The 13,689-nt window shown below is 44.1% G+C and overlaps 1 protein-coding gene across 1 annotated transcript; it reads left to right on the forward strand.

The window, feature by feature from the left end:
- Positions 1-4,120: 4,120 nt before the first annotated feature.
- Positions 4,121-11,386, forward strand: SNTN (sentan, cilia apical structure protein). The gene is made up of 4 exons (XM_077823436.1): positions 4,121-4,230; positions 5,276-5,310; positions 7,538-7,677; positions 11,228-11,386. Exons 1-4 carry the CDS (start codon positions 4,121-4,123, stop codon positions 11,384-11,386), a joined length of 444 nt encoding a protein of 147 aa, XP_077679562.1.
- The last annotated feature ends 2,303 nt before the right edge of the window (positions 11,387-13,689 follow it).

The raw sequence follows: 13,689 nt of genomic DNA on the forward strand, positions 1-13,689 counted from the left end.
AAGTTTGCATATATATCCTTAACACAGAATCACAGACACGATAGATGGAAGAAACCTGTTAGTTCATGCCCGGGTCAAAGAGTTGCCCTCTTTCAGTTGTTTATCTGTGTATTTCAATTATGTGTTTACAAAATGTCAACTACTTCTGGCTGAATTTTAAATAGAGGTGGAAAGTGCCATGAGCCCTAACAACATTTGCAGCTACTCTGTGCAAGCTAAGAGTAATTAAATCTCATGCTGCAGAGTATGAATTAATTGCTTGCGGCATGCAGGCATGGATTTTTCACCCAAATACAACATGGCATGGTTGCTACATTATAGAGATTTTTCATCTTCCTTTGACCAGCATTGACTACCTCTAGAGACAGCATGGTAGAGAGATGGGCCAAAATGGTGGGGAAGGTGAGCTCAGAGGTTGGTGGCACACCATCCATTGTCAGAGCGATACAGGGCCGATTTGGTCACGTGCAAGCCAGTGCGGCATTGACTGGCCTATGTCAGGGGGTGGAGAAGCCCTCCATTAACTGCTAGGCCAGCCCTCCCAGGCCAAATGAGGCAGCCGCTGTGGTTGGGTGCACACCCTCCCCCCCCCCCCCCACACACACACTTTACCTGAATTTGAGAGGAGCTGTGAATATGGGGGCAAACAGAGATCAGTGGGTGAATCAGTCTAGGGTTTGGGGCACCGGGGACGTAGCAAGCAGTGTTTTGACACTGCACACATGGGCCCTCCTTGCTCTGAGGCAGAGGAAGGTGAGTAAGCAGGAGAGATAGCAGGAGAATCACAGGAGTTACTGTGAGAATGAACCAGTCATCTCTGTCTACATGCTTTCTTTTTTTTTTTTTTGGTTTGCATGGGGTCTGGTTTGCGCTGGGTACATTGGAAGCACATGTCCGTGGATGACCAGCATACGGGAACAGTCTATTAGCATGTGCAAAGATGACAAGTAGAGGTCGTGAAAAACCTGTCTTGAAGCCATGCAGGTCAGGGAATGAGTAGCAAGAAGTGGTGCATATTGGAATTGTGTTCTGGGGGGTCTGCTGTTGCACATTTGGGGTGAAATTCACCTCCAGGCAGGGGCTCGCCCTTTATATCCCACTTCAACTCGGGTTGCCAATGCTTGTTGATACATTCTACCTGGATAATGTATCCCGAATAACGTATCCCATGTCTGTTTCAACTCATTTCTCACCCAACAGGGAAGTTACTCACTGTCACTGCCGGAGTTCAGATCATCCTGAGGACTGGGGAGCCAAGGTAATACAAATGAGGATCCTCGAGGTATGCAGAGTCAAATCTACAGATTACAAAAAGCAAGCATGCGGAGGGCTGCCTTTGCTCTCCAGACGCTTGTTGCAGCTGAGATACGCGCATCAAGTTTCCCGTTTCCATCCATATTTTTGCCCTGGACTCTAAGACCAAAATGTTCTTAACTTCTTGCACATTAACCAAGCTGTAAAACATTTGATGCCTTGTTTTATGGTCCTAGAGATGAAAAAGCGAATTATTGCTTCACCACGAGAAAGGTGTTTTGCTTTTTTGTTTTGTTTTTTAACTGATGGCAGATTACTAAACCCTAACTCTTGTTTAATTTTAGTGTGTTAATTGATGGGATAATGAGCATTGATTATATGTGTTTTGGCTGCGTCACTGCAATTATGGCTCTGTTTTATTCATGAGCCAATCCCGAAGAATGCACTGGAGAGGTAAGACAGCTTAAACCTTTCAAAAGAGGCTCAGAGTTGTCTGAGTAATGACACTCTTAGATGGAAAATTAGGGGTTCTCTTTTCCCAGGCTTTTTAAGATACTTAAAATCCAAGAACAGTAAGGTGGTGAACATCCTTAGTCATTATGCTTCAGTAATTTAGTTTCTTCTGAATGAGGAAAACATTTTAATTCTCTCGGCCATCTGTTGCAGTTTCCTTTGACTGTCCTGTTCCATAAAGTCTCATTCTGGGTAGTTTTGTCATTGGTATTTTACCCCTTAGCAGGAAAAGTGAGTTGGAAATTGTTGAAGCCATCCTATTCACTGTCCAATCTTAGAGGGGGAAGGACCTATAGGACTTTCAGGTATAAGCCTATAGGCTCATAGGTAAAGCAGACAGAGCCATGCTCAAAGCAATTTTTGGAGAACTTTGACAAGAAATGTGCAATGTATGCCAGTGTATTTTCAAATATCAGCAGTCATGCTGAGACACAACGGAGTTAAGAGGCGTTCTGAGAGTGGGGATTGAGCTGTCATGTGGCTCTGTGATTTTTTGGAAGCGGAGATCATCCGCTACAGTCTAAATGAAACACAGGATTACTCTTAGATGCTATTTTGCAAGAAGCCTAAGAAAAGACAGAACACCTCCTCCTACCACAGTGTGGAAAAAATTATTAGAAAGGCCGCATGCTCTAGGGTACAACCACTGGCCTAGGAGGTGGTCTAATCCCGTGTATGACAATGACTCACTGTGTGGCCTTGGAAAAGTTACTTAACCTCCCCAGCCTTGTCCACACTAGGAAAATTATCCAGTGTCCACACGAAGTGCAGCTGACCCAGTGCTGTGGCTTTGTTTCCTTGTTTGGGAAATGGAGGTAATGAAAGAGGTTCTCTGACCTCTTCTGTCTCCTGTACACAAAGGGACAGAATCTGGCCCTAATTCCCCTGCTGGGGGTGCCCTTAGTGTGGGGGAGACCCTAGTGGGCACAGATGGAGAATTAACAGCATCTACTCCACTTGTCTCACAGCCTCTACCACAGGGGGCATGTCAGGAAATGGGGAGGAGGCGTGGCTGGAACCTGCTGCCCTCCAGCTGTATTCAGGGGGTGCACGCTCCCTTAGATACTGTTGTCAGCTGGCACAAGTTGGAGCAGCCCCCAGGATGCTCTCACCTGCGCTGGGCCAGAGAATCCAGACGTCAGAACTGGTTCCATGTTGGTGGTCCTGCTGTGTGCTGAGCTCAGGGTCTGCTGCGGGCAGCAGAGAATCAAGCCCACGATTCCTGCTTACTTGCTTCGCAGGTGTTGTTAGTGTTGACCAGTTAACGTTTGCCCAGCACCTTGAGAACACAAAGCACTGCATTCACATGAATACTGTTACTTTAAAAGGCTAAACCAGTCTGGTGCCATTTATTCTGGAGAACAAGAGGGCTTCAGGGACAAGTTTCAGTGGCACGTATGTGAGAAGGGACCACTTTGTGCTAAATCAATGCCATCAAACCTGGACTCAGGATGTCAAAAGGAGGTTGAGTAGATGGTAGGTGTGCTTACAACTGCCAAGTTCGTTCCTTTTCATGCTAGCACAGTGACCACTGACATGGTGTCTGTCATGCAGGATAGCTCAGGAGAGCTTGTTGCTCAGTTAGTTTCAGCTCACTTTGAAACTTTTTCCTGAAGAAGGAGGAGAGCTCAGAGCCTGATCATTCCTGGAGAGTGTGTGTGCGCTGAACAGCATGACTAGTCCTTGGCATGACAAGCGTCTACACACAAATTTGCCACAAGTGTTCTAAAGGCACCTTTACATTAGACCTGCTGCAAAAAAGTCTGTGGCCTTGTCTTGATTAGGATTTAAAAGTATGTTATTACAAGATGTTAGCTAACACACGATAAATCTCCAGTGTAGACAAAGCAGTATAGTTTCACTCCTGCTAAGCTGGTCTAATTGAAGCCTGGCATTGAACATTTACGGCTTGTCTACACAGTGCTGCAGACTGATCTACGGGGGTTATGAATTACAGAGCGCTCTAACTCCCCCATATAAAGCCTGCTGGCGCAAACTAAAAGGTATGTAGTTCATACTGATGTAGTCAGTACCAAAAGAGTGCATCAAAGGCCTTTAAAGTCAATGGGAAGATTCCCATGGTTCAGGCCCCCATTGAATCCAGTTCACTTCCTCTTAGTCTTATATAAAATAAACAGCAACTTCTACTTTCCGATACCTCTCCATTGTCTCAAACAGGCTGCTCCAGACTGATTTATTTAGCTAGCTTCACCAAGTGGCATTTACATTATTGATGGGGCATGCTGAAGCCAGGCTGTGTGCTCTTTCCCTTTCACAGCAGGGAGTTTGAATTCATCTGTTTGCAATTACTTGAGTTGCTTAGAGATCATAAACAACAAGGCTATTGTGAAGGATGTGTGGCTGTACTCCTAGCACTCAGAACTCAAAACTATATTCCATAAATCAAACCGGTGCTGCTCCCACCCAAAAAACAACTTCAGCTACCGCAAACATGCCCAAACGGTAAGTGAAAATTTTGTTCTTTAACAATCTGACATTTGTCTTAAAGTTCATTATGCAGACAGATTTGTCTATATCCATCACAAGAGATGGATTCCACAGCATGATGGCTCATCTATAATTAGTTTCCAGCACTTTAGCGAAAGTAATCATGCTTTAAATTTTAATAGAACGTAGGAAGAGCCCTTCTCACCAAAATGACTTCTGGTAAAAATAAAAACCACATATGCTGCGCTCCAGAAGTGGGAATGGTACAGAGTGGAAAGTGCATAGACCTGCTGTATTTCTCCAGGGTGCACTCCAAACCAAGTCTGAACACTTACAATTGCTGTCGTACTTTCATGCTTTGAAAATGAAAATGAGCATCCAGTGGTTCTCAACCAGGGTACGTGTCCCCCAGGGGTACGCAGAGGTCTTCCACCAGGTCCATCGACTCCTCTAGAGATTTGCCTAGTTTTACACAGGGCTATCTACAAAGCACTAGCGAAGTCAGTACAAACTAAAATTTCATACAGACAATGACTTGTTTATACTGCTCTCTATACACTGAAATCTAAGTACAATACTTATATTCCACTTGATGTATTTTATAATTATATGGTAAAAAGGAGAATAAGCAATTTTTCAGCACTAGTGGGCTGTGGCACTTTTGTATTTTTATGTCTGATTTTGTAAGCAGGTTGGTTTTAAGTCAGGTGGAACTTGGGGATACGCAAGACAAATCAGACTCCTGAAAGGGTACAGTCGTCTGAAAAAGTGGAGAGCCACTGTGTTACAGTTTGTTCCACTTATTTCATATTTCATACAAACGATGGGCCAGAAGCTGAGTCTGAGAATCAGAAAAAGTCCATTGTTGTTGGATTATTTTGTGATAGTAGTTTGTAAGAATATTGATCTTTCCACTATGGAGGAAACTCATTCCTCTTTGAGGAGCCCTATGATACAGTCTGTGGAATGGAATAAAATGAGTAGAAATGAGTCAGTTTATGAAGGAACTAGTCACACAAGGTTCACCAGTGTAACAGCATTTCTTCCCTCTTGTTACCAGCCTACCTATATCCAAGCAGCTGGCTTCTGTGAAAGGTAAGGAGACCGACTCCACACGGTTCCTTAATCCTTTTGGGTTCTGATTTTCAAGACAAAAAACATCAACAGCAGGAAATAATGGAAATTTAGTGGCGACCCCAAAATCCCACTGCTCAGGCCACAGCCAATGGCAAATAGAATTGGAAGGGTTGTGAGTGAGTCCTCTGCCCTTCACTGCTGGGGCTTTTGCGGACAGCAGAATGGGACGCCCCTTTTAGAGGGATCTCCATTGCAGAGTGATGGGGGTATGGAAATGTAATTAACCCCAGACTGTGTTATGCTTCCCGGGGGGATCTGCCCAGGCTCAGGGAACATGGGGCGGGGGACAACTGCATCTCGCACCTTGTCCTACCTCCGGCTTGCCCCTTCCCTCCTGCAAACCTATAGGGAGCCCACCTCAGGGGACAGGAGAAGCAGAGCTGCTGCCTCTTGAGGTCACGGGCTCTACTTTAGAAATGGGGAGCCAAGGTCTGCCCACATCTCTGGGGCATGATCGGGCCCTCAGGGTGGACCCAGGTCTTTGGGATTTAGCCCATTGATCTAGCTGGGAGTTGAATACACTCAGTAGTTCCCAGGATTTACCCCATGCTTAGAAGTTACACCTCCTCTGCCTGAATGTTTCCATTCTCTGCCTGTCCCTAGATAATACTGCCCAGCAGTGGGCAGCATTTGCCCCCGGGTAGGGGTCCAGCTCAGACCCCGGCACCACTTAAGTTTTACAAGGAGAGTGTATGTGAAGCCCAGGCTCTCGGTGCAGGGGTGAATTTCACCCTGCCTGTACGTCTGTATTACAGTGGCATCTACAATGTGCTTTGCACAGACTCACTGGAAGAGCTAGTCCCTGCTCTGCAGAACTGGGACAAAACCCAGACGGGAGGGCAGAGTGAGGGGCAGGTGGGAAACGACAGGTCAGAAAATGGGCTTTTTGCCATGATGAATTTTGAGTTTTTGGTGAAAAATCCTCTGTCAAAATATTTTGGCTAAGACCAAATATTTCAATTCTGAGATGCCACCCTCGGGCCTCACTGGAGTTGCAGTTTGGGCACCTCATGCGCCCATTCTCCTCTGGAGACTGGGATCCCTCCTCAGACTACATCTCCCATGATGCCCCACATTGGGGAAGGGAGGCGATACATTGTGGCTGTTGCATGGCTACAGTGCATCCTGGGAGATGAAGTCCAACTGAGGAGCATGCCCCATAGAGGAGACAGGGAGCAAAAGGCACCTGACCACAACTTCCATGAGGCATCATAGCAGCATTTCAGAATCATAATATTTACATTTTTAGTCAAAAGATATTCAGTTCTTCAATGGAAAAAAATCAAGATTTCCTGCAGAAAGCAGACACCTTCCACGGAAAATTCTGTTTGGTCAAAAACTCAATTTTCCATCAAAAAACAGTTTCATTGGAAAAATTGTCACTGGCCCTAGGTATAACATAAGAGAATCCAGCCCTACATATTTAGTGCTATGCCTGTGTAACCCCGCTACACTGAATGGCTCTCTGTGTCCCCCCATTTCACCCCAGCCAGTGGCTGGACCACGTTTAAGTCTGCCGCAGTTTTTGAACTAACAGACCCAGTGACCTAGACCCACAGCACTGGTTATACCTGGCTCACTTTTTGTTAGTGCTTTTGTTTTATATTTATTCATAGCATAAAATCTCAGTGGTAGGGTGCATTGAAATTTTGGCAGGGCATAGTGCATGTTGGTACCTCGCTTGTAATAAATTCTGGGCCAGATCCTCAGGTGGTACAAATTGTCAGAGGTTTATTACTTTCATGGAGCTACACTGATTTACACCAGCTGAGGGTCAGGAGACCAATTCAGAGCCGGAATCAGGCCTGCTGGTGAGAACCAGGAACCAGGGCCAAGGGTCAGAACCAGAGTCAGTCCAAATGCCAGAGCCCAGAGTTGAGACAGAGCTGGAGCCAGGAATCAGAGGCGAGGGTCAGAACCAGCTTTCCGGGAGTCAGGGAAGGCAGGAGCAAGGCTGGGACAGGAGTGGAACAAGGCTGGGTGCAGGGCAGAAGCAGAGCTTGGAGTCAGGCAAGCACAGGAAGGCAGAGAATCTACAGAGGTGAGCACTGTTCAGCTGTGGCCCAGCGGCACTTGTGATTGGGCAGGCAACGCTGCAGGCTTCATTCCTGACACTAGGGCTGTTTCTAGCACAACATTTTCAATAATATTGCAAACCTTTGTATGTGTCGTCTTCTTCCCATAGCTCTCGGGAAAGGCTCAGACCTGGAGAAAGCATTTGCTACCGCGGCCTTGGTTTACAACAACTCTGCTGACCCCGATGGCAAACTCAGCAAAGCTGAAACCAAAACCCTGCTGCAAACCCAGTTTATAAATTTCATACAGGTAAGAAAAGCATGTCGAGCGGGTGTCCAGAGCCCAGCCCTGTGCAAGTTCACCTCTAGGACAGGTCAGCCCCTTTTGTCATTGCCGGTCAAGATGTTTTCATTGTGCACTGTTCGCGCAATCGCAGCCAACTTGCATACTTGGAAGCATGAAACATGCATTGGACAAACTGAACTATCAAACTTCCAATCTCCTTTCCGAGCGAACCCTTTGCCCCGTGTCTGCCTTTCACCTAACGACCAAACAAATTATTCCTCAGCGTGGGAAGGCATTTTGGAGGCTGCAGATACAACGTGCATATTGTCGCCTTGCAAATCCCCAGTGAGATTTTAATGACTATGTAAATACATTCTTGATGGATTCCTTGTCTGTATTCTTGGCCACCTCCATATGCAACACAGGGCAAGAAATTGAAAAACCATGGTTAAAGTATCTGCCTGCATTTCCATCTGGAATGTAGCACAATTACAAGGGCTCAAACAAAGACTGGATACTGGGTATTTGTGGCAGGAAGAAATGCACACACGTTTAATGCTGCATCTGCCATTACATCATAAACACCTGACATGAGAATCAGACTTAGACCCCCAGAGCAGCTGACGCCAGATAAATTGCAGAGGCATAAATGATCTCTCTAGGAGACGGAGAGCTGAAAGCACCATGTTATCAGCACCTCTTTTTGAGAGTGTTACTGACAGCTCTACAGGGGATCTTGTCATCCCAACCTTGCTAGCTCTGTCTGGAATAAAAACACAGTATGAGAGGAGGAAAGGAACTCAGTGGAGGTTGAAATAAGGGAAGAATATATTATTTTATATGGGTTCTAAATACATAGGGCCGGATTCCATGATGCACACAGCTTCCATTGGGTGCAGAAGAGAGGGGAGGCTGTTGGAGGGCCAGATAAAGCTTCTTGATTCTTCATCTGGCACCAGCACTGGGCACAGTTTCGAGCAGCCTATTGGCTGCTCTAACATGCACTACTCCTGAATTATCCACGCTTAAGAAATAAAGATTGGATTTTCCTCAGCACTCCTGGCCAGCAAAGTTAAGGACAAAAAAAGGAATATTTTAAGTATATTAGGAACAAAAGAATCCTAACAACGGTACTGGTACATCATTAGATAGAAATAGTAGAATTGTCAATAATAATGCAGAAGAGGCAGAAGTGTTCAATAAATATTTCTGTCCTATATTTAGAAATAGGCAGTTTATGTATTCATATCCTATGATGATGATGATGGAAAATAGTAAGTCAGGAATATGAGCAGCTACTAAAGTCAGAAATGTTTAAATGAGCAGATCCAGTTAATTTGCATCCCAGACTTTTAAAAGAGCTGGCCACAGAGCTCTTTGGACTTTTAACGTGAATTTTTCAATGGACAATGGGGGCGTCCTAGAGGACCAGAAGAAAGCGAATGTGCCAATAGTTAAAAAGGGTAAAAAGACTTGTCAGTCTGACATCAATCCTGGCCAAAATGATGAAAAGACTGATACAGGACTTGATTAATAAAGAACTAAAGGAGAATAGTATAATGAATGCCAGGTTTATGAAAAATAGGCCCTATCAGTCTAAGTTGATATCTTCTTTGGATTACAAGTTTGGTTGATAAAAGTAATAGCTTTGATGTAATATACAGTAACAGCTTTGGTATCTGGCATGTTGCGGGAGTCGGGGTGCTGGCGAGTAAAAAATTGCAGTTAACTAAGAGGCAGAGAGTTTGGGTGTGGGAGGGGGCTGGGGGTTGGGGTGCGGGAGGGAGTGTGGGGCATGAGCTCTGGGCGGGAGTTTGGGTGCGGGAGAGGGCTTGGGGCACAGGGTTGGGGTGCGGGAGGGGTTTCGTGGTGCCAGATCCAGGTGGCGCTCACCTTGGGCAGCTTCCCGCAAACAGAGACTTGTCGCTGTCCTCCTCCCGAAGGCACTGCCCCAGCAGCTCCCATTGGGCACGGTTCCCAGCCAATGGGAGCTGCGGGGCTGGCACTTGGGCTGGAGGCAGTGTGCAGAGCTGCCTAGCCACGCCTCCACCTAGGAGCAGCAGGGACATGTTGCCATTTGCGGGGAGCCACACGGAGCCAGTTAGGGAGCCTGCTGGCCTCGCACCAATGGGACTATAAATCGGACTTTCATTGAAGATCAAAAATGCCAGTTTATAGAGCTTTCCACTTGGTAGAGTGCTGGATAACAGTTTTTACTGTACATAGTTTTCTGTAAGGCATTTGACTTGGTACCACACAACATTTTGATTAATGAACTAGAATAATACAAAGTCAACATGGGACACATTAAATGCATTGAAAACTGGGTAACTGATGTGCCTCAACATTTAATTGTAATGGGGAATGACTGAGGGGGTCTATTTCAAGTGAGGTCCCACGGAGATCAGGAAAGACTGATGGAGCTCCAACTATTTAGCTTATCAAAGAAAAAGGTTACGGTGTGACTTGATTATAGTTTGTAAGTACCTATATGGAAAACAGAAATTTGGTAATACAGGTCTGTACATCTGGCAGACAAAGGTATACAAATCAGATGTCAAGAATTATAACATTCATAAACCAGTCAGAGAACACTTCAATCTCTCTGGTCACTCGATTTCTGATCTCAAGGTGACTATCCTTCAACAAAAAAAACTTCGAAAACAGACTCCAATGAGAGACTGCTGAATTGGAATTAATTCGCAAATTGGATACAATTAATTTAGGCTTGACTAGAGACTGGGAATGGCTGATTCATTATAAAAAGTAACCTATTTCCCCTTGTTTTATTATCCCCCCCCCCCGTTCCTCAGACGTACTTGTTAAACCCTGGATTTGTGCTGGAAATGGCCCACCTTGATTATCATACACATTGTAAGGAGAGTGATCACTTTAGATAAGCTATTACCAGCAGGAGAGTAAGGTGGGGGGAGAGAAAACCTTTTGTAGTGATAAACACGCATTTTTTCATGGTTTGTGTGTACAAAAACACCTTCTGTATTTTCCACAGTATGCATCCGATGAAGTGAGCTGTAGCTCACGAAAGCTTATACTCAAATAAATTGGTTAGTCTCTAAGGTGCCACAAGTACTCCTTTTCTTAAAGGTATAAGAAGCTCCAGTGGTTTGTTGTTAAAAGCTAGACAAATTTAGACTAGAAATAAGGTGCAAATTATTCACAGCAAGTGTAATTAACCACTGGACAACTTCTCAAGTTTTGTAGTGGATTCTGCATCAGTGGAAATTTTAATATCAAGATTGGATGTTTTTCTAAAAGATCTGCTGTAGTTTATACAGAAATTCATTAAGGAAAGTTCTGTGGCCGGTGTTACCCTGGAGGCCAGACTAGATGTTCACAGTGGTCCCTTCTGGCCTTAGAATGTATTAATTTCCTGTGAGACATGCAGAAATTGCAATGACAGGCATGATTATAAGAACCTGGATGGATGGATGGATGGATGGATAGAAAGGCAGGAAAATGTATCAACATTTACATAAATGTTTTGCTATTTTCAAGAAGATGTAGGAAAAAAGGAATTTTGTGTTAAAAACTTTTTTATTAAAATTCTCCACAGGGCCAAGAAAGCAAACCAAAATACCAGGAAATCATTTCTGCCCTGGACGAGGATAAAGACAACAAAATTGATTTTGAAGATTTCATGATCTTGCTCCTCAGCCTCGCTCTGATGTCAGACCTCCTGCAGGAGATCAGAAATGTCAGAACCACGAAATGAGCTGTCCTCCCAGCAGAGACTGAAAGGAAGAGCTGTGTACATAAGGGAAGTGGGAAAACAGGGATAAATGGCAAATATTTGCATGCACTAATACCTACAAATATTTTTTTCAGATTTGGGAAAACAATCCATTTTCTATTTTTTTGTTTAAAAAATGGAAAATTTCCTTGAGAATTTTCCTCAGCATTTTTTAATTACTTTGAAAAAATGTTCACAGAAAACATCATTTTCCAACTATCTCTACAACTTACACATGGTAGAACCTTCCACTCCTAAAAGCCTAGAAGGAATTTCCATTTGATCATGTATATAATAATAATAATGACTAAATCTTAGCACTTTTAAATAGCACGTTCCATCAAAGGGCTTGGAATTAATGGACTTGCACTATCCACTCAAGAAATAGATCTTGGAATCATTGTAGATAGTTCTCTGAAAACATCCACTCATTGTGCAGCGGCAGTCAACAAAGCAAACAATGTTAGGAACCATTAGGAAAGGGGTAGATAAAAAAACAGAAAATCTCATAATGCCACTGTGTAAATCCATCGTACCCCTGGATCTTGAATACTGTATACAGTTCTGGTTGCCCCACCTCAAATACATATATTAGAATAGGAAAAGGTATAGAGGGCAACAGAAATGATGAGGGATATGGAACAGCTTCCAGGTGAGGAGAGACTAAATCGGGACTATTCGGCTTAGAAAAGAAACTAATGGGGGAGATATGACGGTGTGGAGAAAGAGAATAAGGAAGCGTTATTTACCCCTTCACATAAGACAACCACCAGGGGTCACCCAATGACATTAACAAACTGTAGGTTTAAAACAAACACCAGGAAGTACTTTTTCACACAACACACAGTCAATCCAGTGGAACCTGTTGCCAGGGGATGTTGTGAAGGCCAACAACCGGGTTCAGAAAAGAACTACATACGTTCATGGAGGATAGGTCCATCAACGGCTCTTAGCCAAGACATTCAGGGGTGCAACCCCATGCGCTGGATGTCCCTAAACCTTCCAGGATGACAGGGGATGAATCACTTGATAACTGCCCTGTTCTGTTCATTCCCTCTGAAGCATCCAGCATTGGCCTGATGGCAGACAGGACACTGGGCTAGATGTAGCATTGGTGTGGCCCAGTATGGCTGTTCTTATCTTCACTGGGGAAAAACTAGCCCATGGAGAGGTCAGGTGACCTATTCCATTGTGCGCCATGAGACAGAGATAATGTTCTAAATGGACCCCAGATAACCTGACTCTCCACGGCGTGCTCCGTCTCATCTCAATTATCATGTGCTCAAGAATGATAACTGAGTTTAAATCAAAAAGAACAGGAGTACTTGTTGAACCTTACAGATTAACAAATTTATTTGAGCATAAGCTTTCGTGAGCTACAGCTCACTTCATTGGACGCATGCAGTGGAAAATACAGTAGGGAGGTTTTATATACACAGAGAACATGAAACAATGGGTGTTACCATAAACACTGTAACGAGAGAAAATGATGTTTTCTGTGAACTTTTTTTCAAAGTAATTAAAAACACCCATTGTTTCATGCTCTCTGTGTATATAAAATCTCCCCACTGTATTTTCCACTGCATGCATCCGATGAAGTGAGCTGTAGCTCACGAAAGCTTACGTTCAAATAAATTTGTTAGTCTCTAAGGTGCCACAAGTACTCCTGTTCTTTTTGCAGATACATACTAATACGGCTGCTACTCTGAAACCTGAGTTTAAATCGGTTGCTTTATGATCTGAAAATGACCATGCTAACAACTGCCCAACAAGTGGGTGGGAGAGGGCTTCTTTAAAAGGTTGTCTATTGAAACTGACACCAACCACCCAGCTCTGTGCTTAATTAGGGCCAGATCCTCAACATAAGGATGTTTCTGTGCTGAGTCATACCAACTGAGGCTCTAGTTCACACTCAATATAGAGCCTATTAAAACACCCACTCTCCCACACACCATAGAAAATCCACAGCTTTTTAAACAGCCCGGTACGGTACGGTACGGTACAGAAAACACGTCCAAACTCCAGTTCTACGGTCAATTTTTCAATTTTTAAATGGGGAAAGTTTCTAAAGGAGGAATTGGAAACAAAAGAGATTTCTCTACAAGATCTTGACACATCCTTAAAAGAGCACTCTGGTGACAGAGCCAACAAAGCCATTACAACCTCCTAATTTTCTCTTTCCAGGTCTGGAAGAGACAAGAGATAACGATTTAGCCTCGCCCTATTCTTGCTTTCATTAAGCAGAAAAAGAGAAAAAAATAGCCCATTCATTGTTGACCTTTGGT

Source organism: Eretmochelys imbricata, chromosome 7 (assembly GCF_965152235.1).
Source record: "Eretmochelys imbricata isolate rEreImb1 chromosome 7, rEreImb1.hap1, whole genome shotgun sequence".
Lineage (NCBI taxonomy): Eukaryota > Metazoa > Chordata > Testudines > Cheloniidae > Eretmochelys > Eretmochelys imbricata.